The following is a 21,538-nucleotide window of genomic DNA, read 5'->3' as shown; positions in this document are numbered from 1 at the left end:
ACAATCCTGGCTCACTGCAACCTCGTTCAAGCGATTCTCCTGCCTCAGTCTCCTGAGTAGCTAAGACTACAGGCACACGGTACCACGCCCAGCTAATTTTTGTATTTTTAGTAGAGACGGGGCCAGGATGGTCTCAATATCCTGACCTCATGATCCACCAGCCTTGGCCTCCCAAAGTGCTGGGATTACAGCTTCCAAAGTGCTGGGATTACAGACATAAGCCACCATGCCCGGCCAGGAGACTTCTTTAGTGTGAGACTTCATAGGGTCTTTAAAGAGCTGATGTGTATTTTGAATGTCCTAGGGACAAGGAAAGATATTATTATGATGATGATTGTTTTGAGATAGGGTCTTTCTCTGTTGTCCAGGCTGGAATGTAGAGTCCTGATCACGGCTCACTGCTGCCTCGAACTCCTGGGCTCATGTAATCCTCCTGCCTCAGCCTCCCAAGAAACTGGAACTACAGGCATGCACCACCACACCCAGCTATTTTTAATTTTTTTTTGTAGGGGTGGGGTCTCACTATGTTGCCCAGGCTAGTCTCAAACTGCTGGGTTCAAGCAGTCCTCTCACCCTGGACTCTCAAAGTGCTGGGATTACAGGCGTGAGCTACCTACCATACCAAGCCTAGGAGAGATATCAGATAGCATTTCTCACAGCATTTACATCACAGAATTTCAAAGACTCTTGTGGGACTGTTGCTCATGAGAACGTATTTTGGAAACCAGCATGCCACAGGAGAAATGGCACAGCATGGCTTTGAAACATTTTCACACATCCTCCGACGGCATCTCCCCTCAGAACACCTGCTCTGGCTCACAACGTGCCTCTGAACCTTACCATGTTGTTCCCTCTGCCAGATAAACCCCAAACCATCTTTCCTGTAGGAAATCTTGTAGGAATCTGCTCGGCAGTGTGAAAATGGCACCCTCCGCGTTTCCACAGAACTTCCTCCCGCTGAGATGTGACAGCTTGCTCCAAGATGGCCGCTTTTGGGAAAGTGCCGCTCCGCTTATTAATTAATCCCTTTTAGTTCCCCTACAGTGTCTGGCACACAGCTGGTACCTGATCAATGAAGAAATCAATGAGTACACATGAAAAATGAAGGGTATGAGTGGCACTCCGGGAATCTCTTGCTGTTTCCAGGTGGAAGGCTCCCCATGTCCCTCCCTTTCCATGCAGGTGACAATCCGTTCTACCGGAGCCTAAGTCCAGCCTGGCTTTATTTTACACACACACATCACACACCAGACCACGGCTTTGTTTCAATTCTTCACCCCCATCCTGACCTCGAATTCCTTGTCCTTGTAGCCTTTCCCTATGCGTTAAAACTTCTTCAGAAAGGATCTCAAACTCAAGCTGTTCAATGTAGCTTCTGGTTGGCATCTAATGGGTTACCAAAGTGCAGGAAAACTTTTCAGTGGGTTTGCCTTGCCTGTCTCCATTTCCTTTATTAAGCCAGCCAAGAACCTTGGTTTCTGTAACTCAGCCAGGGCTGGAAATTTCTGTGACTTTCCTCCACCCCTGCTCTCCAGGTGTGTTTGGAGCCAATACATTGTCCAGCACGGTTGTGAGCGGATCCCAGAGAGAAAGCAGTCACCCTGCTGCTATCAGTTGGTGATTTCTGTGTGAGTCTGAAAGGCTATGCCATTCATTATTAGGATGAGAGGAGAGAGGAATTGTTCTTAAGCAAGACATCAGCCTGGCACAGTTTCTAACACATAGCAAATCTTGAATAAATCTTTGTTGAGTGAGGGCAGGACTGTGGAAACAGCCTCCGTAGCTCCTCCCCAGGTGGGATGTTTCAGTGTGACTTTATTAGATTGTTTGACACTAACTTCATAAACATAAGATATACTTGTGTTCCAGTTTAAATATAAAGGCATTTCCAAAGTCAAATGGAGATGAGTGTAGATCACCACTTTTGAGTAGTTTATCTCCTTGTTGCTCAAAGGAGAGGGGGTCCCTGGACCAGTGACATCAATACCCCCCAGAGCCTGGTAGAAATGCAGAAACTTCCACCCCCACTCCAGACCTACTGAATCCAAATCAGCATTTTAACAGGGTCTCGAGGTCATTCGCAGGGACCACTCTCATCCAGGGGGAATATAGTTGAGAACAGACTATATTGAATGCTGTTCATATTTTGTTTTTGTTTTTGTTTTGTAGAGATAGGGTCTCGTTATGTTGCCCAGGCTGGTCTTGTATTCCTGGGCTCCAGCGATCCTCCTGTTTCAGCCTCCCAAAGTGCTGGGATTACAGGCGTGAGCCAGTGCGCCTGGTCTGAATGCTGTTCAGTGGAGTACATTTAGTGTTCCAATTCTGGACATTGTGAGAGAGGATGGATAGATTCACATAAAGAGATAGGCTAAAAAATTATACTAATTAGAGGTTAAGGACAAAAAGACCCATTTAGTAAAATTCTATAGAGTTAAGATTTTTAAAAATGAAAATATTTGAAAAAGATCTCAAATACAAGATTCTTTATTCCATTATGTTAGATTCCTAGGGCTGCCATAACAAATGACCACAAACCAAGAGCCTCACAGTGATAGAAATTGATTGTCTCACAGTTCTGGGGGCTGGAAGACTGAAATCAAGGGGTTGGCAGGGTTGGCTCCTTCTGCAGGCTCTGAGGGAGGGTCTGTTCCATGCCTCTCCTCTGGCTTCCGGGTTTGCTGGCAATCCTTGGAGCTCCTTGACTGATAGACGCATCTCTTTAACTTATGTCTCCAACATCACATGATATTCCCCCTGTGGGTCTCTGTCTTTTGTCATCTTCTTATGAGACACCAGTAACAGTGGACTGAGGGCCTCCCCTGCTCCAGTGTGACCTTATTTAAGAAATTCCATCTGTAATGACGTGATTTCCAAATAAGGTCACATTCTGAGGTTCTGGGAAGGACGTGACTTTGGGGATGGCGTGGGCAAGGATGCTACTCAACCCCCTATATCTATCCAACATGAAAAGGATAGCAAGTTTCTGCAATGGTGATCCTGTTGGAGAGATGGCCTACAGCTCCAGATTCAACCCTCAAGGCAGCGGGTGGCACATGTCGCATGTAAGGTGGGTCACTAGCAGGGAAACCTGCACTTCCCATTGCTTGGGTAGAGGAGAGCTTGATGTCATTGAATTCATGTCCTTTGAATGAATCTGGGATAATCAATCTAAGAACACAAAGGGTGTTGCCCTATTTTTCTTCTTGGGCAAGGGCAACGGCCTTGGTGATGGCTGTCAGTTTGTGAGAACAGGTCAAAGCAGCAGCCCAACATCCTGGCTGAGACAGAGACCAAATTGAGAAAGGAGGAAGATTTGTAATTTCTGTAAATGCTAGGTAGCAAAGAAAAGTCTGCACCTGAGAAAGATAGGGAAAGGGAAGTTCAACACTGTCTGACAGGCCAAGTTGAGGGTCGAAAATTAGAGAAAGAGATGTTCAGAAATGTGGCGCGGAGACAAGGTAGTGCTGAGCATGGAGCTGGGCCCCATTCATTTTGTTCTTTCAACATTTATTGAAAAGCCTCCCCTGGACAGGCGTTCTGGGCATAAAGCAGTGTCCTGAGAGAGATCATAATCTGTGCAGAGAAGATGGGGCGCATACACCCCTAACTCTGAGAGGGGTGTCTAGTTCTCAAGAAGATGCAGGGAGGAGGTTGGAGAGATGTCCTTTCATGGTGCGGAGAGAGCCCACTGGAGCTGGGGCTCGAAGGTAGCTAAGGGCTGAGAAAGGGTCTCTGAGATGGTGCAGAGATGCCTTTGCCCTCTGGCCTCACCAAGCCCAGGCACAGCCATCTTAGCCTCTGCTGCCTGACTCCAGCTTTCTGCGAGGGTCTAAAGAAAGAGGTTAAGTGGAGGTGGAGAAGGAGGCAGATTCCTGAAAGAAGTCTACCCAGGGGCTGCCCAGAAGTCACGCTCCTTTGACCCAGCTCAGCTTTTTCCATTCCAGAGGTGGAGACTATTAGACAGGGGCTCTCTTTTTACCTGGCATTAACACCTGCTGGCAAGGGAGTGCTTCAGGACGAAGCGGTGATCTTTCTGGGAGGTCACAGTGTGAATTAGTTATTTTTCTCTGCAGAGACCAGATGTTGTCTGAATTTGAAAAGCCTCGAGGCAGTCCTGATGCAAATGACCGGGACTTGTTTCCAATGTGCTCAGACAGGGAAGCTGCCCCTGCCCACTCGTGACACTCCCCATTTCAGGAGCTCAGGAGTTAGTGTGAAGCAACCGGGGTCCCCCCCAGTGGCAGGTGGGATTAAACCATCCATCCTGACGGAGCAGGCCCCGCGTCCCACCAGGGAGAGAGCGCTCAGGCATACAGGAAACACTGACAAGCTGACATTTCAGCCTTTCAGGGAGCTCCTGCAGAGGAAGATAGAGATGTAAAAATGATACCATTAGCAGTAGACTACTTCCCACTCTGCCAGATTCAACTCCTTTCTTTGGTTGACCTTTTCTTCAATAAGAAAGCTTGGCTTTTAGAAACCAAGTCATTTTTCCCAAGGCCATGGACTGTGGGCTCCCAGGGGCAGAGCAGTTCCCCTGCCAGGAGGAGGAGGGGCAGCTGGATTTACAACAATCACGGCAGGGTGGAGCTGCAGGCTGCCGCTTTAGCTTCCGAGAGGAAAGAAACCTTTCACGCCCTTAAGAGCTTAAAAAACCCAGCTTGGATTGCACAGGGAAAAAACTCTCTCCATTCAGTCCAGGTGTGTCGACCTCTATAGTTTCTACCAGCCAATGAAGGAGGCCTGATTTCTTGAATCATAACAGCTACAGAATCCGCAACATGCCAGCATTACAGACTTCTTTTTGCCAGTTTGCCTTTGGCCCTATTAAGCAACAACGGCCAGCACTCTCTCCCGCCGGGCAGGGCTGGTTTCATGCGTGTGCAATTTGTGCACAGGACCTCACACTCAGAAGGGCCCTGTGTTTGGTTTAATGCTCTGTGCTTGTTGTCTTGAAATTCTTAATACTTTTTGAACGAAGAGCCTGTTTTCGTTTTGTACTGGGCCCTACATGTCACTGGTCCTGAATGCCAGGCACCCTCTGCCCCTACCCTTTACCTGGAAAATCCCTCAGCTTTGACTCGCTTCAAAGTCTCTTCCACAGGAAGCCCGCATCAGTTGCATCAGTTGTAGTGTTGATAATTATAACAACATGATCAACATCAGTTGAATCTTTACTGTGTTATGCTCTGAGCTACGTGGTTTCTATGGATTTTCTCATTTCATCCCCTCAACAACCCTATGGGCATTGTTATTATTATTATTATATTATTTTTTGAGACGAAGTCTCGCTCTGTCGCCAGACTGGAGTGCAGTGGCGTGATCTCGTCTCACTGCAACCTCTGCCTCCTGGATTCAAATGATTCTCCTGTCTCAGCCTCCTGAGTAGCTGGGACTACAGGCGCATGCCACCACACCCAGCTAATTTTTGTATTTTTAGAAGAGTTGGGGTTTTACCATGTTGGCCAGGATGGTTGCGATCTCTTGACCTCGTGATCCACCCGCCTCAGTGGGCATTATTATTATTCACACTTTGGAGATCAGGAAACTGACAGAAACTTAGCCCACCAATTATTGTCCAGGTTTACCAGCCAGCAATGCTTCCCCTGCATCGTATTCATCATATTTCACTGTAATGACTTGATATCTATCTTCTTCACTGGAAAACATGAGTCAATGTCTTGTGTGTTCTCTGTCGAATCCGTAGCCTCAAGCACAGTGCTTGGCTAGGTGCGCTCTAGAGAAGGGAGGGAGGAAAGTTGCTGTCCCTTCCTCCCATGTGACTATATTTTTAAAGAACACAGCACTGATACAGGTCAACACAAGAATAGACAAATGAAAACGCATTCTGAAAAACCACTAAAATAAAAGCATCCCACTCTTTTTTCAATCATCCTCTATTGAGTTTCTGCCATTTACTAAGCACTGGACTAGGTGTTGGCGTACGGTGGTGAGCAAAGAGTGACCTCTGCCATCACAGAATTTACAGTGAGTGGAGAGACAGAAATTAACCATCTCATCCACTCACAGATGTCAGACTATGTGTGTGACCGTGCCACAAAGAGGAGGTGCAGAGTCCAGGAGAGTCTATGACAGGGGGATGTGACTTGGTTGGAAAGGTCAAATGAGCTGAGAATTTAAAGTGAGCAAAGGCCGGGCATGGTGGCTCACGTTTGTAATCCCAGCACTTTGGGAGGCCGAAGCAGGTGGATCACCTGAGGTCAGGAGTTTGAGACCAGCCTGGCCAACATGGTGAAGCCCTGTCTCTACTTAAAAAAAAAAAAAAAAAAAAAATTAGCCAGGTGTGGTGGTGGATGCCTGTAATCCCAGCTACTCGGGAGGCTGAGGCAGGAGGATCACTTGAACCTGGGAAACGGAGGTTGCAATGAGCTGAGATTGAGCCATTGCACTCCAGCCTGGGCAACAAGAATGAGACTCTGTCTCAATAAATAAATAAATAAAGTGAGTAGGACTTATCTAGAAAAAGGAGGAAGGAGCATCCCATGCAGGGGGAATAGTGCAGGCAGAAACTTTTGGGAGGAGGGAGCTTGGACACACTTCTAATGGCTGAAGAGGTCAATGGGTTGGAAGATGCAGCCAGACAGTGCAGGATCACAGGCAGTTTCAGGAAGTTTGTCTTCGTTTTAACAGCAATGGGATTTTAAGCAGGAGATATGACTTATGTTTTGTAGAGGTTACTCTGGTGGCAGTGTGGAGAATGCATTGATGGGGAGGGGCTGAGTGAATGCAACGTGGACCTCATAGGTTTACATATGTGCTACTTCAAAGTGTTTATCCCCATGGGATTCATGTTGAAGGCAAATTCCTTTGACAAAGGAGCTCATCTGCGGTGACAAGGAGGACCCTTGGACATCTCAAGGAGATACCACTTATTGGGGAGGGTATGTGGCTGGCACTATGCTCACCTGGCCTCCTCCACACTCTGTGAGGAGCTGTGACTGGATTCAGTGTGTGCGTGGGATTTGGGGATTTTCTGGTGGCTGGCAGGAAGACCTGCAGGGTCACTTTCCTAGCTACTAAACAAGCTGCAATAGCCTACTACCCTTTCACATTCTGCCCAGAACCCAGGAAGCCTGCACCTTCAACCAGTTTTTTGATGGATCTTGTTCATCTGCAGATAGCTGGGGAGACTTAGGGGCTGGGCAGCTGTCCATTTAAGGAGCACACTAACCTACCATAATTGGGACATGAAAACATGGCCATTTATAATTTAAGTATTTAAATGTCCCAACCAAGAGGAACAACCCCTGAAACTACTCCTGGCCAAGGAGTCAGCATGGACCCTTTTAGGGCCTACTGGAGACAAAGGCTCTGCCAGAGACAAAAATTCTTCTTCTCCTGGGGACAAAGCGGGCTGCCAGGGGAGTGAGCTCTGCTGTAGGAGAAAGACTCAGAGGGCTTCATTCTAATCTTGTCTCTTACATCAACTTGCGTTGTTTTCTTGGGGTAGTCTCATGACCTCTTAACCTGAATTTCTTCAACTGTAAATTGAAGGGTCTAAACAAAATAATTTCTTTCAGTTCCAAAGTTCTGAAATTCTTTATTGAGAACTTCTCGGTGTGATGGAGTGGCTTTCGATCACTAAGAGATCTGTGTTTTATCAAAATAGCCCAGCACTGGTCATTGTGGCTATGAGGAACAGGGCAATAAAATGCTGGTACATTCCAACCATGAGCACCTGGGACCCCTGGATACTCCAAGGCCTTTGATCATCACTGTACGTGCCAGCGGATCTTTGCCTTTACTTATTTCCACAGTCTTTGTTTTTTACCTTCACTGATAGTTGTGTCTATCCTGCGTCCATTCTTACCTAAAACAGAAATTCATATATGTTCCATGCACCATTAGTTTTCCCTTTCAAGTTTTTCTTTTTAAACTGATGAAAGTGTCCTGTTTTTAAAAGCTATGTTTCCTTCCACCCAAACTCACAGGTACAAGGGATTTAAAGGCAACTGTTCCATGACCTTCATTGATCAGTTTAAAGCACTACACCAGTGTAACAAGTATTGCAAAATGCTGGGACTGAAATCCCTTCAAAACAACAACCAGAAACAGAAGCAGCCGAGCATTGGGAAAAGCAAAGTTCAAACAAACTCTATAACAGTAAAGAAGACAGGGCCTGAGACACCAGGCGAAAAGAAAACCTAACATCCCCGGGTAACCTAATGGCCACTGGCTAGCAGCACACAATCTCGCCAGGGAAAATCTGAGGCCACACAGGAGAGAATATACAGCCTGCAGAGAGTGCGTGGCAATCCTTACTCCCAGCCGACTGTGCGCCAAGATGCTTCTAAACCCATCACCTGCTGTCTTCACTCAAATGATTTCAGAACAGGATTTGCGACCAGGTTTATGGGGAGATTGAATCAACGATTGGTCTCAAAGGCAGTCCATTCTTTATATACACGTTCAGCATTTTTACCAACCTCACGTCGTGTATATTTGTGTATTTGCACATGGTTGTGCTGTCGAGGACCTGGTGCTGAGAAGAGTCTGTTCACAGCCAAAATTCTTCCCACCGCCATTCCTAACCTGGGATTTCTAGACACATCCTGCTGTGTAAACAGAAACCACGAATTCGCTCACTGGGTCAAGTTTTTCCACTGATGTCTAATATGCTATTGTTGCCGGAGGTGGGTTCTGTGACGTGAAGCCATTTCCCATCATTCAACAGCCAGTTACAATTTTCTGTTTAATTAAATTCATATTTAAACAAAAAGTGTAAGATGTATATATCATTATAGACACTTGCTCTTTAGAGTGTGTGCCGTATTTTACATCGTTCCAGGATTTAGTAATTTCCTAATAGGTTTCCTAGAGCACAAAATATTTGCATCTGTGGTTTCCCCTCATTCTTACATTACAACTTAGGTTCCATTGCTTTCTACTTTGTTCCTTAAACCCGAGCTGCCTAAACCCAGGGCTGACCCATGGTGGATTGCGCCAGAAGATGCAGGCCAGAAGATGCATGCTAATCCTGGCGGGGGTGCACCAATTCACAGGGATCCTGGCATCTCTAACCACTCCCAGTCCTCATTCCGCTTGAGTCTCCTGACACTCACAGCCTCCTTCCCTACCAGTTTGGGTCATGCCCAGCCGTAAAGCAGGATGGCTGCATCAGTGAAATGTGAAATTGGGCAAGAGCAAACCATACAATAGCAACTCAGGGACTACTTTATATACCCCAAAATGCTTAAGAATATCCGCTGCCCCAACTATTTGCAACAACAATATTCTTGTTTCATTAATGGGAATGTTGTTTCATTAATAGACTATTTTTCAGAATGGTTTTAAATTTACAAAAAATGAGCAGAAAGTGTGGAGATTTCCTATGTGTCTCCTCACCCCACTCTATGATTTTCCCGTTACAAACATTTTGCATTATTGTAGTATGTTTGTTACAATTGATGAGATAATATCGATACTTTTTTTTTTTTTTGAGATGGAGTCTCGCTCTGTTGCCCAGGCTGGAGTGCAGTGGCGCGATCTCAGCTCACTGCAACCTCTGCCTCCCAGGTTCAAGCGATTCTCCTGCCTCAGCCTCCCAAGTAGCTGGGATTACAGGCACATGCCACCACACCTGGCTAATTTTTGTATTTGTAATAGAGACGGGGTTTCACCATGTTAGCCAGGATAGTCTCGATCTCCTGACCTCAGGTGATCCACCTGCCTCGGCCTCCCAAAGTCCTGGGATAACAGACGTGAGCAACCGCGATATGTTGTTATTAATTAAAGTTTATAGTTTATATTAGGGCTCACTCCTGGTGTTGTACATGCTGTGGGTTTGGGCAAATGTATCATGACAGGCATCTACCATTATAGTAACAAACAGAATAACTTCACTGCCCTAAAATTCCCCAGTACTTCACCGATTCATCTCTCCCTTCCCCAACCCCCAACCCCTGGCAATCACTGATCTTTTCATTATCTTCATAGTTTTGCTTTTTCCTGAATGTCATATAGCTGGAATCCTATGTGGCCTTTTCCACAGTTTGCTGTTTCTTAAGACAGATTTCATCTGCTGGTTAACAGCTGGGAGAATTATAGCGCCACTTCTGAGCAGGAGAATGGATGCTTCGCAAACCTGAATGTGCACAGGAATCCCTGGATCTTGGGAATATGCAGGTTCTGACTGGGTAGGTTTGTGGTGGGGCCTGAATTCTGTGTTTCTATCACACTTTCTGGGGATCTCCTGTGGCTGCCGGGGATCACACTCAAAGAGGCAGTCTAGACTATGGGCAGGAGGGCCCTGAAATGCTGAGAGGAATACCTTGGCCTCCTGGGGTTCAGATAGTCTGGCCAAGGAAAGACCCAGCTCCTTCTGGGTTCTGATGTGTGAGGAAGCAGCTTGACAGCAGGACGGAGGTGCCACATGAGGCATCCAGCACAAGCAATGCTGCCAACACAGAGATTTCTGTATGCAGCCCCCTTACGGAGGGGTGGTTGGCTCTCAGTGGAAGACTCCTGGCTTCTTCTACTTTAACATAAACTATTCTCAGCCAGCCGCAGTGGCTCACGTCTGTAATCCCAGCACTCTGGAAGGCCAAGGTAGGTGGATCACTTGAGGTCAGGGGTTCGAGACCAGCCTAGTCAACGTGGTGAAACCCTGTGTCTACTAAAAATACAAAAATTAGCTGGGTGTGGTGGGAGGCGCCCATAATCAGTTACTGAGGCTGAAGCATGAGAATCACTTGAACCTGGGAGGCAGAGGTTGCAGTGAGCTGAGATTGCACCACTGCACTACAGCCTGGGCAACAGAGTGAGACCCTGTCTCAAAAAAAATATATATATATATATATTTTTGTACTTTTTTGTATTTTTATGCTTAGAGAATAGTGTGTATGTGTATATATATATATATATATATGAAAAATCCCACTTGTGTTTCCTTATCAAAATCTGGTACCTAAGAATAGTATATAGTGTATATACAATATATATAGTGTATATATAGTATATAAGTATATATTATATATAAGTATATATATATCTGGTACCTGATATATCTTATATATATATCTTATATATATATCTTATATATAGTATATATACTTACATATAGTATATAGTGTATTTATACTACATACTATCGTGTATATATGCAGTAGTATATTATATATTATATATATACTTATATACTTATATATAATATATACACTTACATATATATGTAATGTGTACATATATTATATATACTTACATATATAGTGTATATTATATATACTTACATATATAGTGTATATATATACACAATAGTGTGTGTGTGTGTGTGTGTATATATATATATATATATATATATATATATATACACACACACACATGCTATATACTACTCTCAGGCACCAGATTTTGATAAGAAAGGAACCACAAATGGGATTTTTCTTTTGTAAAGGGATTTGAAGGAGAAAATACTTCATTTAGTCACCTGTCATCTTTTTCAGAAAATCTGCCCTTTCTAGCCTTTCTGCTGAAGTGGTTCCCATGGCTTACAGATTATAAAATGCTTATTTTTCTACAAGGCAGCCTATAGCCTGCTTTGCCCACAGAGATCTTACAGATGTGTTTAGCAGTGAAGTTCTAGAAAGTTCCACAATAGCAAAAGGTACAGCGCACATTTTGATTGGATTTATCTAAGTGTCTAATCATCTAGCTCTATCTCAGTGTGGGTGTGACCAAGGCCTTCTTGACAGACTAGGGTACTGTCTTGGGTAATGATTTGTAATTATCAAAATAATGTCAACACAAGTCTGAAAAATTAAAAACAAATTACAGAAAAGTATGAAATGGAAAGTCAAAGCCATCCTGTGAAAAGGATGAAAAAGCCACCCCTCTTCCCCTCCAGCTGGCCTTGAATCTTCATTTGGAGAGACAGGGGAGGAAAAGGATTTCCTACTCCCAGATTTCGTGTTTTGCAGTCAGCCCAGGGGTGCCTCTCTTGGATGGAGCCATCCCAGCCTCCTTTCACAGATGCTGTTTTAGAAGTCCCTTTATTGTTTATTGTAACCTGATTTCATCTTTAAAAACATTTGGGCCAGGCACGGTGGCTCACTCCTGTAATCCCAGCACTTTGGGAGGGCAAGGCAGGCCAATCACCTGAGGTCAGGAGTTCAAGAGCAGCCTGGCCAACATGGTGAAACTGTGTCTCTACTAAAAATGCAAAAATTAGCCAGGCGTGGTGGTAGGCACCTGTAATCCCAGCTACTTGGGAGGCTGAGGCAGCAAAATTGCTTGAATGCGGGAGGTGGAAGTTGCAGTAAGCCAAGATTGCACCACTGCACTCCAGCCTGGGCAACAGAGTGAGACTCCGTCTCAGAAACAAAAACAAAAACAAACAAAAAAATTCCCCACACATTTGGAGGACAGGGACAGAAGGAGCTCTCACAGTTGGATCTGTCCCAGCCAGAGAGCATAGGGATGGCCTTGTGTATGGCCACGGCCATCTGTCCAGCCATCCCTCTCCTTCTGTTCTGAGATAAAGTGCTGTTTTCCTTGCCCAGACAAATAACAGGGTAAGCGTGGAGTGGGTTCTCTTACACCAAAGGTGTTGTCCTAGGGGTTCAGAAATGCCCATGCTCATTGACGTTGTTTTGGTTCAATTTGGAACACATCCAGTCCTCTTGATTTTCCCATTTGTCTTCATAAATGTGCAGTGTTAGGAAGACTAAATACAATGAATGCTCAACCCAGGGACTGAGCCAGGAAGCGCCATGGATCCAGCTGGGGATTGTCTCCCTTCCTGGTGCCTGCAGGATGGTCATTTACATATATGACTTAGTCTCCAGAAGAGCTCAACCATGGAGCTCCCTGACAGGTGGATCAGAAAAACGAGTGAAAGCTTCACTACAAGGGGCCTGTGTTTTCAACAGCACATTTCTCACGAATGAGGATGGCAGGGAAAGGATGACTTCTTGCCAGTGGGTATCTTGTCGGGAACGTCCTGGTTTTGGATGCGTGGCTGGCTAGCTGGTATTCATATCTCGTGTTCTTTTCTTGTACTGCCTCTCAGCCATGCATCTGACAAGCTTCATTAACAGCAGGGGGTTTCAATAGAGTCTAATGAAAGAGAATGCCCAAAGAAGCAACAATTATTTTCTAATTATAAAGTGCTCTCTCTTCTATTATAAACAGACATATGGTTTTGTGCGTGTATCAGGCATGTGCTCAACTGGGTGCAGCTGGGAGGGGCCTGCCAACAACCCGGTCTTGGCTTGTTTTCCTGGTGTATGTTCTGCTCCTTCTGACCACAGATGCCAAAGTGAACAGGATGGCATTTCTCCCCCATTTAGATCTGCAGATGTGCTTGAGCTTAACTACTTAAAAAAAAAAAAAATCAAAGAGACACAAAAACCTCTCATGCTTCCCAGCACAGGATATATCTTCCAACTCTTTGCTGCGGCAGATCTGAAACCCTCTGAGAGCCTGCTATTGCTATTTTGTAAAAGCTGCAAGGCGAGATGGAAGCCAGTTTCATCTGTGAGATCACTGGGCACAGCCTTCAAACGAACAAATATTTACAAGCACTAATTGTGCCAATACATCAGTCATTTTAAAAATTCTGTTTTTCATGAGACCCACACAGTCCCAGATAGAAACCATCTCAGAGACTTTTTTTCAAAAGTCACGTGGTTTTGATTACATATGATCAAGAAAAGCCAGTCTATCAGCTCCCGTTGCAGGGCCCAGAAGCATCAGAGACCATTTGGCTGAGAGAACTCACCTCCACTGCCCGCTTTGCCCCGGCCTTTCCTCTTTCTCCCTCTGCGGCTGTGTGGAATGGCAAGCTCACGGCTTGCTACTTTCCAGTGATCAGTTCCCCTCAGGACTTTCTTTGGTGTCTGTATTGAATAATCCCAGGGCTGCTGAAATGAAGTACCACACCGGGAGGGTGGCTTGAACATCAGGATGAATTGCCTTCCAGTTCTGGAGGCCAGAAGTCCCTATAGATGAAGGTGCCGGCAGGGCCGTGCTGCCACTGAAGGTGCTGGGGAGGCATCTGTTTGGGGCCTCTGTCCTGTCTCTCCGAGCTTCTGGGAGTTCCTGGGCGTGCAGCCGCATAACTCTAGTCTTCACATAGCGCTCTCCCTGTGTGCATGTCTGTGTTCAAATTTCCCCTCCTTATTTTATTTATTTTGATACAGGGTCTTGCTCTGTTGCCCAGGCTGGAGTGTAGCACTGTGATCATGACTCACTGCAGCCCTGACCTCCCAGGCTCAACCGATCCTCCCACCTCAGCTTCCCAAGTTGCTAGGACTACAGGCACTCACCACCACGCCTGGCTAATTTTTCTTCCTTTCTTCCTTCCTTCTCTCTTTCCTTCTTTCCTTTCCTTTCTCTTTCTTCCTTTCCTTTCTTTTCCTTTCCGTTTCCCTTTCTTTCTTCTTTCTTCCTTCTTCCTTTCTTTTCCTTTCCCTCTTTCTTCCTTCTTTTTTTGGTAGAGATGGGATTTCCCTATGTTCCCCAGGCTGGTCTCAAACTCCTGGCCTCAAAAGATCCTCCCGCCTCAGCCTCCCAAAGTGCTGGGATTACAGGAATAAGCCACTGTGCCCAGATCAAATTTCCCCCTTTTATAAGAACAGCAGTCATATTGGATCAAGACCCACCCTGCAGACCTCATTTTCTCTTGGTAACAAACCTCTCTTCAATTAATGCTACATTCTGAGGTGTAGGCTTCAACAGAGGAGTCTTAGGGGGAGACGATTCAGCCCATAACAGGGTCCTCATCTTTCACTGCCACATCCACTTCCAGGCGTTTGTTCAGGCTCAAAGTCCAGGTCAGTGGAATAGAGATGGTGTCTGTACTGCCCCTCTGGTGCCACCTTTTCCCCTGGCATCATGGTGGGCACCTGGCTCACAGAAATATTCCCCAGCTTTCTCAGAGCCCACCCACACCTCCAGCTCTCACCATTCCCAAAGAAAGAGAATCATCTGTGTGCTTGGGCTTCCTTTCCCATAGTTTTAAAGAAATCTCTCCCGTTCTCAAAAGCTGGAAAGATACATATCATCATCTGTAGCACAGCTGTCCCCAAATCCCAGGACCCAGGAGGTGGCCACGCTGCCTTTTCCCTTTCCCAGCCCTTCCACGGTGTGACCTCAGCATCCTAAGTGGAAAAGCTGTCCTCAGTGCTCTCTGACTCAGGGCCAATTTCAAACTGTAGCACTTGGACCAGCTTATTGAAATGGAAAAGAAATGATACCACTGCCTTGAGCTCTCATCTTCCCTCCCTGCTAAATTCCCACACTTAGTTCGTACCATTTTCTGTACCATCCTCTGATATACTATGTGGTTTATTTTCTTTAATGTTTGTCTCCCACATTCAAATGTAAGCTCTATGAGGACAGCGATGTTTCTCTCTTTTGTTTACTGATGCATCCCTAACACCTAGAAGTGTCTGGCACATAGTATGTGCTCAAAAAATATTTGAATCAATTGCTGTGTCATCTCTGTCCTCCCCACCCAATTCACATGTGTGGCCCATGTTTAGCCGCAGATACTCATCTCAGACTTGTGACTGGGATTGTAGCTGTTTTTCATGTCTCTGAGCATTGCATGTACTTCCACAAAGTTCATTCATTTTGTTCATATTGGTGAATTTGAGGATGAGGATTAGTGAAAACCCATTGCTTATTTCATCTAACATGGAAGCCCTGTGCCAACCCATCTGGCCTCCCCTCTTCTGACTGTGGCACCCTGAAGTCACCCTCCCGTCTCTTGTCCTCAAGCTACTCTCCTAGCTCGGAGCTGATTCCCTTTCCTTGGGAAGTACTTGAGGTACAATACTTATCTCCACTTCTCCTCATCTCTTTCAAGAATCTTTTCTAGTCTTCACTCTCCCCGACCCTTTTTTGGTGGCTCTATAAGTAACTGACTGTGATGGTCAGTTTTAAGTGTTAACTTGACTGGGTCATGGGGTGCCCAGATATTTGATTAAACATTCTTCTGGGTGTGTCTATGGGGGTGTTCCTGGAGGAGACTAACATTTGAATTGGGGGACTCAGTAAAGCAGGTGGCCCTCCCCACTGTGAGAAGGCCTCATCCTATCCATTGAGGGCCTGAATAGAAAAAAAAAAAGGTGGAGGAAGGGAGAATTCACTTTCTCTGACTGCTCGAGACAGACATTGATCTTCTCTTGTCCTCGGACAAGGACTTAACACCATTGGCTCTCTGATTCTCAGGCCTTTGGGCTCAGACTGGAACTACACCACTGGCTTTTCTGGGTCTCTAGCTTGCAGACAGCAGATTGTGAGACTTCCCAGCCTCCAAAAGCACACTAGCCAATTTCTTACAATAAAGCTTTTTATATATTAAATATTATATATTATATATGTATGTCCTCCTTGCATAATCGCAGGAGCTGCTCTTCATGTAGGAAAATGGGAATGCTGCCCCCTGGAGTTGTGCAGCACGCCAGCTATGAATGTTAGAACTGTCACACCTGAGCATGTCTATATATTATATATAAAAAGATTTATAACAAGACCTGTTATATGAGTATCCTCTTGACTCTGTTTCTCTGGAGAAATCTAATACACTGGCAAAAACCCAGCCTTGCTTCCTTCTCTGTATTTGCCCAGCTGATTCTAAAATTACTAAGAAGCCTAGGGCAGAAAGGAGTAAGATTAATCTGGGTACAGTCACCTCCTTGCACAATCCTAGGGGCTGCTCTTTATATAGGAGAATGAGAACGTTGCCTCCTGGAGCTGTGCAGCATGCCAGCTGTGAACTTCCCCCAGCTCTGCTGCTTCCAGTCTTCCTTATCACAGGCAGCTCCTTCCCTCCAGCCGGCTAATCCCAAGCACTGGCAGCTTCTGTTTTCCTCATGCATCACATCTACTCCATCATTAAGTCCTGTTCCCTTCACTTCAACTTATATCCAGCACCACCTGTGTCCCCGCTTCGCTGATCCAGGCACCATCACATCCATTTGGCTTTCTGCAGTGGCCTCTCGACTTGTGTCCAGAATCCTGTCCTTGCCCCTCCTTCAGGCCATCCACCACTGAACAGCCAGGGTGATCCTGTTGAAACCAGAGTCAGAAGATGCTGCTCGTCTTCTTAGAACTTCTAATAGCCTCTCATCTCCCTCAGCATGAAGCCCAAATGCATCCCAAAGGCCAATGAGACACTATACTATCCCAAATGCCTCTCGTCTCATCTTCCCACTTCTGTTCTCAGTTCCAACAACATTGATCATCCTGCTGTTCTTGGAACACTCCTGCCTCAGGGCCTTTGCACTTGGTATTCCCTCTGTCTGGACCATTCCTCTCCAGATATCCACCACCTTCTAAGGCCTTTGCTCAAAAGTCACCTTCTCAGCAAGTTCTTCCCTGAAACCATAGAGAAAGTGACAAGCTCCCTCCCCAGGCTCTTTATCCTTCTTCTACCTTTATTTTCCTTTTTTTTTTTTTTTTTTTGAGATGGAGTCTCACTCTGTCACCAGGCTGGAGTGCAGTGGTGAGATCTCAGCTCACTGCAACCCCCGCATCCCAGGTTCAAGCGATTCTCCTGTCTCAGCCTCCCGAGTAGCTGGGACCACAGGTGTGCACCACCATGCCCAGCTAATTTTTGTATTTTTAGTAGAGATGGGGTTCCACCGTGTTGGCCAGGATGGTTTCAATCTCTTGACCTCGTGATCCACCCACCTTAGCCTCCCAAAGTACTGGGATTACAAGCATGAGCCACCGTGCCTGGCCCCACCTTTATTTCTTTAGCCTTTATTATCATGTGACATCATATACATTTTACTCTTGAATTGTCTATCTTCCCCACACCAGAAAGTAAGTTTCCTGTGGGCAGGTTATGTTTTTTTCTGCTTTATTTACTGCTGCAGCCCAATACCTAGAGCTGCTTGGCACATTGCTCACTCTAATTAATATTTGCTCACTGGATGAATACCTCTGACCCATCCATGCTGGTGTTCTCTGATGGAGAGGTAGAGGTTCTTGCTTATGGCAATTTGGTTTGGTTAAAAATCTCTGGCTTCTTTAGATCCCTTAGCATGAGATAATGGACTTGAAGAGCCTTCTAAAGCAGGACGGCAGCATTGCGAGACTAAGGTACCTAGTCTGAATAAAACCGCTGGGCTCCAATCTTGGTTCTGACAATTACCAGCTACATGAGTTTGGAGAGTTAATCTCTCTACTTCATCCCCATGCTGTTTTTAGGTAAATGCAGCTTTGATCAATAGCTCTTCCAGATTTCTGCTCCTCTTCCATCTTTCAGAAAAAGGTGAATTTTGAACAGGGCATAAAGGGAGGTGAGAGATCAGCAAAGAAAGAAAGGCACTCCCTGTGGGGAGACTCTCAAGAACCATGGTTCAGAAGCAAGACTAAGATGATGTTGGGAAACAACTAGCAAATATGCCTGAAACGGGAGAGATATTACATTGAGCCATGGAGGAGGAGCAGCAGGCTGGGGACATGCATAAAGCAGGGGCTTTGCTGATTGGTCAGGGGTCCAGGCTTATTTCTGTGGGCTTCACGGGGCACTGGGATTCAGCCATGGGCATGGGCTGAACATCTGGAACCTGGAGAGCATAGTGCTTGCCCAGACAGGAGGCAGGATGGAGGAGCAGAGAGCAGGGTTCCTGACCATGTGAGGCATCTCCGGACCAACAAGCAGGAGAGGGCACTGGGACACCAGCAAGGCACAGGTCTAGAGGGGCTCAGGAGCAAATCCCGGGAAGGCGTGAATGACCCAGTGCAATGGACTAAATGTCTATGTCCCCCATAAAGTACATATGTTGAAATCCTCACCCCCAAGGTGATGGTATTAGGAGATGGGGACTCTGGGAGGTGATTAGGTCAGGAGAGTGGAGTCTTCATGAACAGGATTAGTGCCCTTACAAAAAAGGCCCCAGAGAAACTCCTCATCTCTCCCACTATATGAGATAACATTGAGAAGACACCATCTATGGACCAGGAAGCCAGCTCTGTCCAGACACCAGACCTGCCAGCACCTTGATCTTGGGCTTCCCAGCCTCCAGAATGGTAACAAACAAATTTTTGGGTAATTTAAATTACCCAGTCTGTGGTATTTTGTTATAGTGGACCGAATGGACTGAGATACCCAGAGACAGAAGGGAGAAAGAAAGCAGAAAGCAAACTAGGCTGATCCATTCCAGCATCTGGAAACTTCCTTCTTGACACAGCCTCCTCAGGGCTCTACGGGGTAGCAGCCGGCTGAAGGCGGACGGCAGAGAACAGCTCGTGCTAGGAAAATCCAGGCATCTCTGTCAGGCAGATGCATTTCAACTGTGGGAGCCACTGTTTGCAGGTAGCCTCAGACATTTCTAACAATCAACAGAAATTTTCACTCTAAAAAGTTGGTTCCCTTGGCACTGTTATGGCTTCCCAGGAGAGTTTTGGCTTATCACTTATGTCTGTATTTGCACATCTTGCTAATAGTGCCTCATGATATGGTCTTGAAGATCAATGCAGGCTTTACTATTGTTTCTAAGTCTGTGTTACAGGAAATCAATAATTCAAACAAATCCCTTGCCACACCAGACCAAGAGTTTAAATTAGATGTGGTTCTGTGTCCACGAATTACCTTCCTCCTCTCTCCCTCCCAGTGGTGGACTTGAGACGAGGAATAAAAACTGCCTCGCATAGGAGAACTGAATGAGATGAATCTACTTGCCCCTACCTTCTTCTCTGCCCTAGCAATTTCACCTCCTAGAGCCCCCAATGCCCTGTATACTCATTTTATGTAGCAGGTGGCATCCTGAAAACCCTGATCAAGCAAAATTCTCTTCCACCAAGCCCTATTTTAAATATCCTGGAGGAAGAGGGGGCTCCTCCTTAGAAAGATCCTCCTGGTCAGTTTGAATCATGGGGTAAGGCTCGCCGTCAGGTCTGGGGATACTGGGCATTATCTTTGGTCCATAGGCCAGTATTACCTAAATAATAATAAGTTTTAGGCCAGGCATGGTGGCTCACATCTGTAATCCCAGCACTTTGGGAGGCCAAGACAGGTAGATCACTTGAGCCCAGGAGTTCAAGATCAGCCTGGGCAACATGATAAGACCCCCGTCTCTACAAAACAGAAAAAATAGCCAGGCATGGTGGCATGTGTTTGTAGTCCCAGTTACTCAGGAGGCTGAGGTGGGAGGATGGCTTGAGCTCGAGAGTTCGAAGCTACAGGGAGCTGAGATCACACCACTGCACTCCAGCCTGGGTAACAGAGTGAGACCCAGTCTCAAAAAGAAAAAAAAGTGTAAAAGGCAAATATGGCATTTTTCTTTGAATTTCATTGAATTACTGGAATAAGCCTCTCAGTTTGTACCTTTTATTTGGCATTTTTCCAGAAACTTTTTTCTTGGTTCTCCCCTTATCTTTTATATCTCCATTCAAATATCACTTTCTCAAACAGCCCTTCCCTCCTCAACCCACTAAATCAATCTTTCTAAATCTTAGCTGGGCATTGGACTATCAGGGAGTGTCAGAAAATAATGATGCCAGGGTCGGGCATTGTGGCTAGCACTTTGGGAGGTCGAGGAAGGCAGATCATTTGAGGCCAGGAGTTCGAGACCAGCCTGGGCAGCATAGCAAGATCCCATCTCTACAAAAAATCAAAACATTAGCCAGGCATGGTAGTGTGTGCCTGTAGTCCCAGTTACTCAGGAAGCTGAGGCAGGAGATCACTTGAGCACAGGAGTTCGAGGCTTCAGTGAGCTATGCACTCTAGCATGTGTGACGGAGCAAGACCCTGTCTCAAAAACTAAACAAAAACAGAAAAGAAAATGACGCTAGGTCTCACCCCAGAGCTTCTGATTGAATTGGTCTGGGATATAACCAGGACATAAAGATTTTGGACTGATTTTTAATCATATTTGGTGCTAGGATTTGGTACAACTGTTTACAGGGGACTGGCCCATGTAGACCCCCCTTGCTTTTATATTCAAGTTACACGTAGCTATGGCCAAAGCTTACAGAAGTATTGTCTCCATCTTCACCAATGTTTCCCTGAGATTTGGTGGCATAAGCGACCAGTACAACACACATGGGGATACCTCCGTTTAAGTGCTTATCCTTGACCAAGTCACCAAGGAAGAACTCCAGGTCAAGAATTCTGGAAAAGGAATAACTAAGGCAGTTATTTAGTTTTTCATTATTTATTTATTTTGAGACAGGGTATCTTTCTGTTCGCAGGCTGGAGTGCAGTGGTGCGATCTCGGCTCACTGCAACCTCTGCCTCCCGGGTTCAAGCGATTCTTGTGCCTCAGTCTCCTGAGTAGCTGGGATTACAGGCATGCGCCACCACACCTGGAAAATTTGTATTTTTAATAGAGACAGGGTTTCCCCATGTTGGCCAAGCTGGTCTTAAACTCCGGACCTCAGGTGATCTGCCCGTCTCAGCCTCCCAAAGTGCTGGAATTACAGACGTGAGACACCGTGCCCAGCCTAAAGCAGTTATTTAAATGCGAAGCATTCCAGGGAAGAAGCCTACATTCAAACTTATTTTCCTGCAATGTCCAGTTCTGCCAAAATGCAAGTGATACAAAGAAATGGAACCATCACC

At 45.8% G+C, this 21,538-nt stretch overlaps 1 protein-coding gene across 3 annotated transcripts in view; it reads left to right on the top strand.

Moving 5' to 3' along the window:
* ALPK2 (alpha kinase 2) overlaps nt 1–8,740 on the top strand; it is a 130,986-nt gene extending 122,246 nt beyond the window's left edge. For all 3 annotated transcript variants that reach the window (XM_034943824.3, XM_055102424.3, XM_063597342.1), the window contains one exon: nt 7,953–8,740. In XM_034943824.3, coding sequence (XP_034799715.2) covers nt 7,953–8,169 — 217 coding nt within the window. In that variant the 3' untranslated portion in view covers nt 8,170–8,740. The remainder of the gene's footprint in view (nt 1–7,952) is intronic.
* The last annotated feature ends 12,798 nt before the right edge of the window (nt 8,741–21,538 follow it).

The sequence above is a fragment of the Pan paniscus genome, chromosome 17, assembly GCF_029289425.2.
Source record: "Pan paniscus chromosome 17, NHGRI_mPanPan1-v2.0_pri, whole genome shotgun sequence".
Lineage (NCBI taxonomy): Eukaryota > Metazoa > Chordata > Mammalia > Primates > Hominidae > Pan > Pan paniscus.
This window is presented reverse-complemented; position numbering and strand designations above follow the sequence as displayed.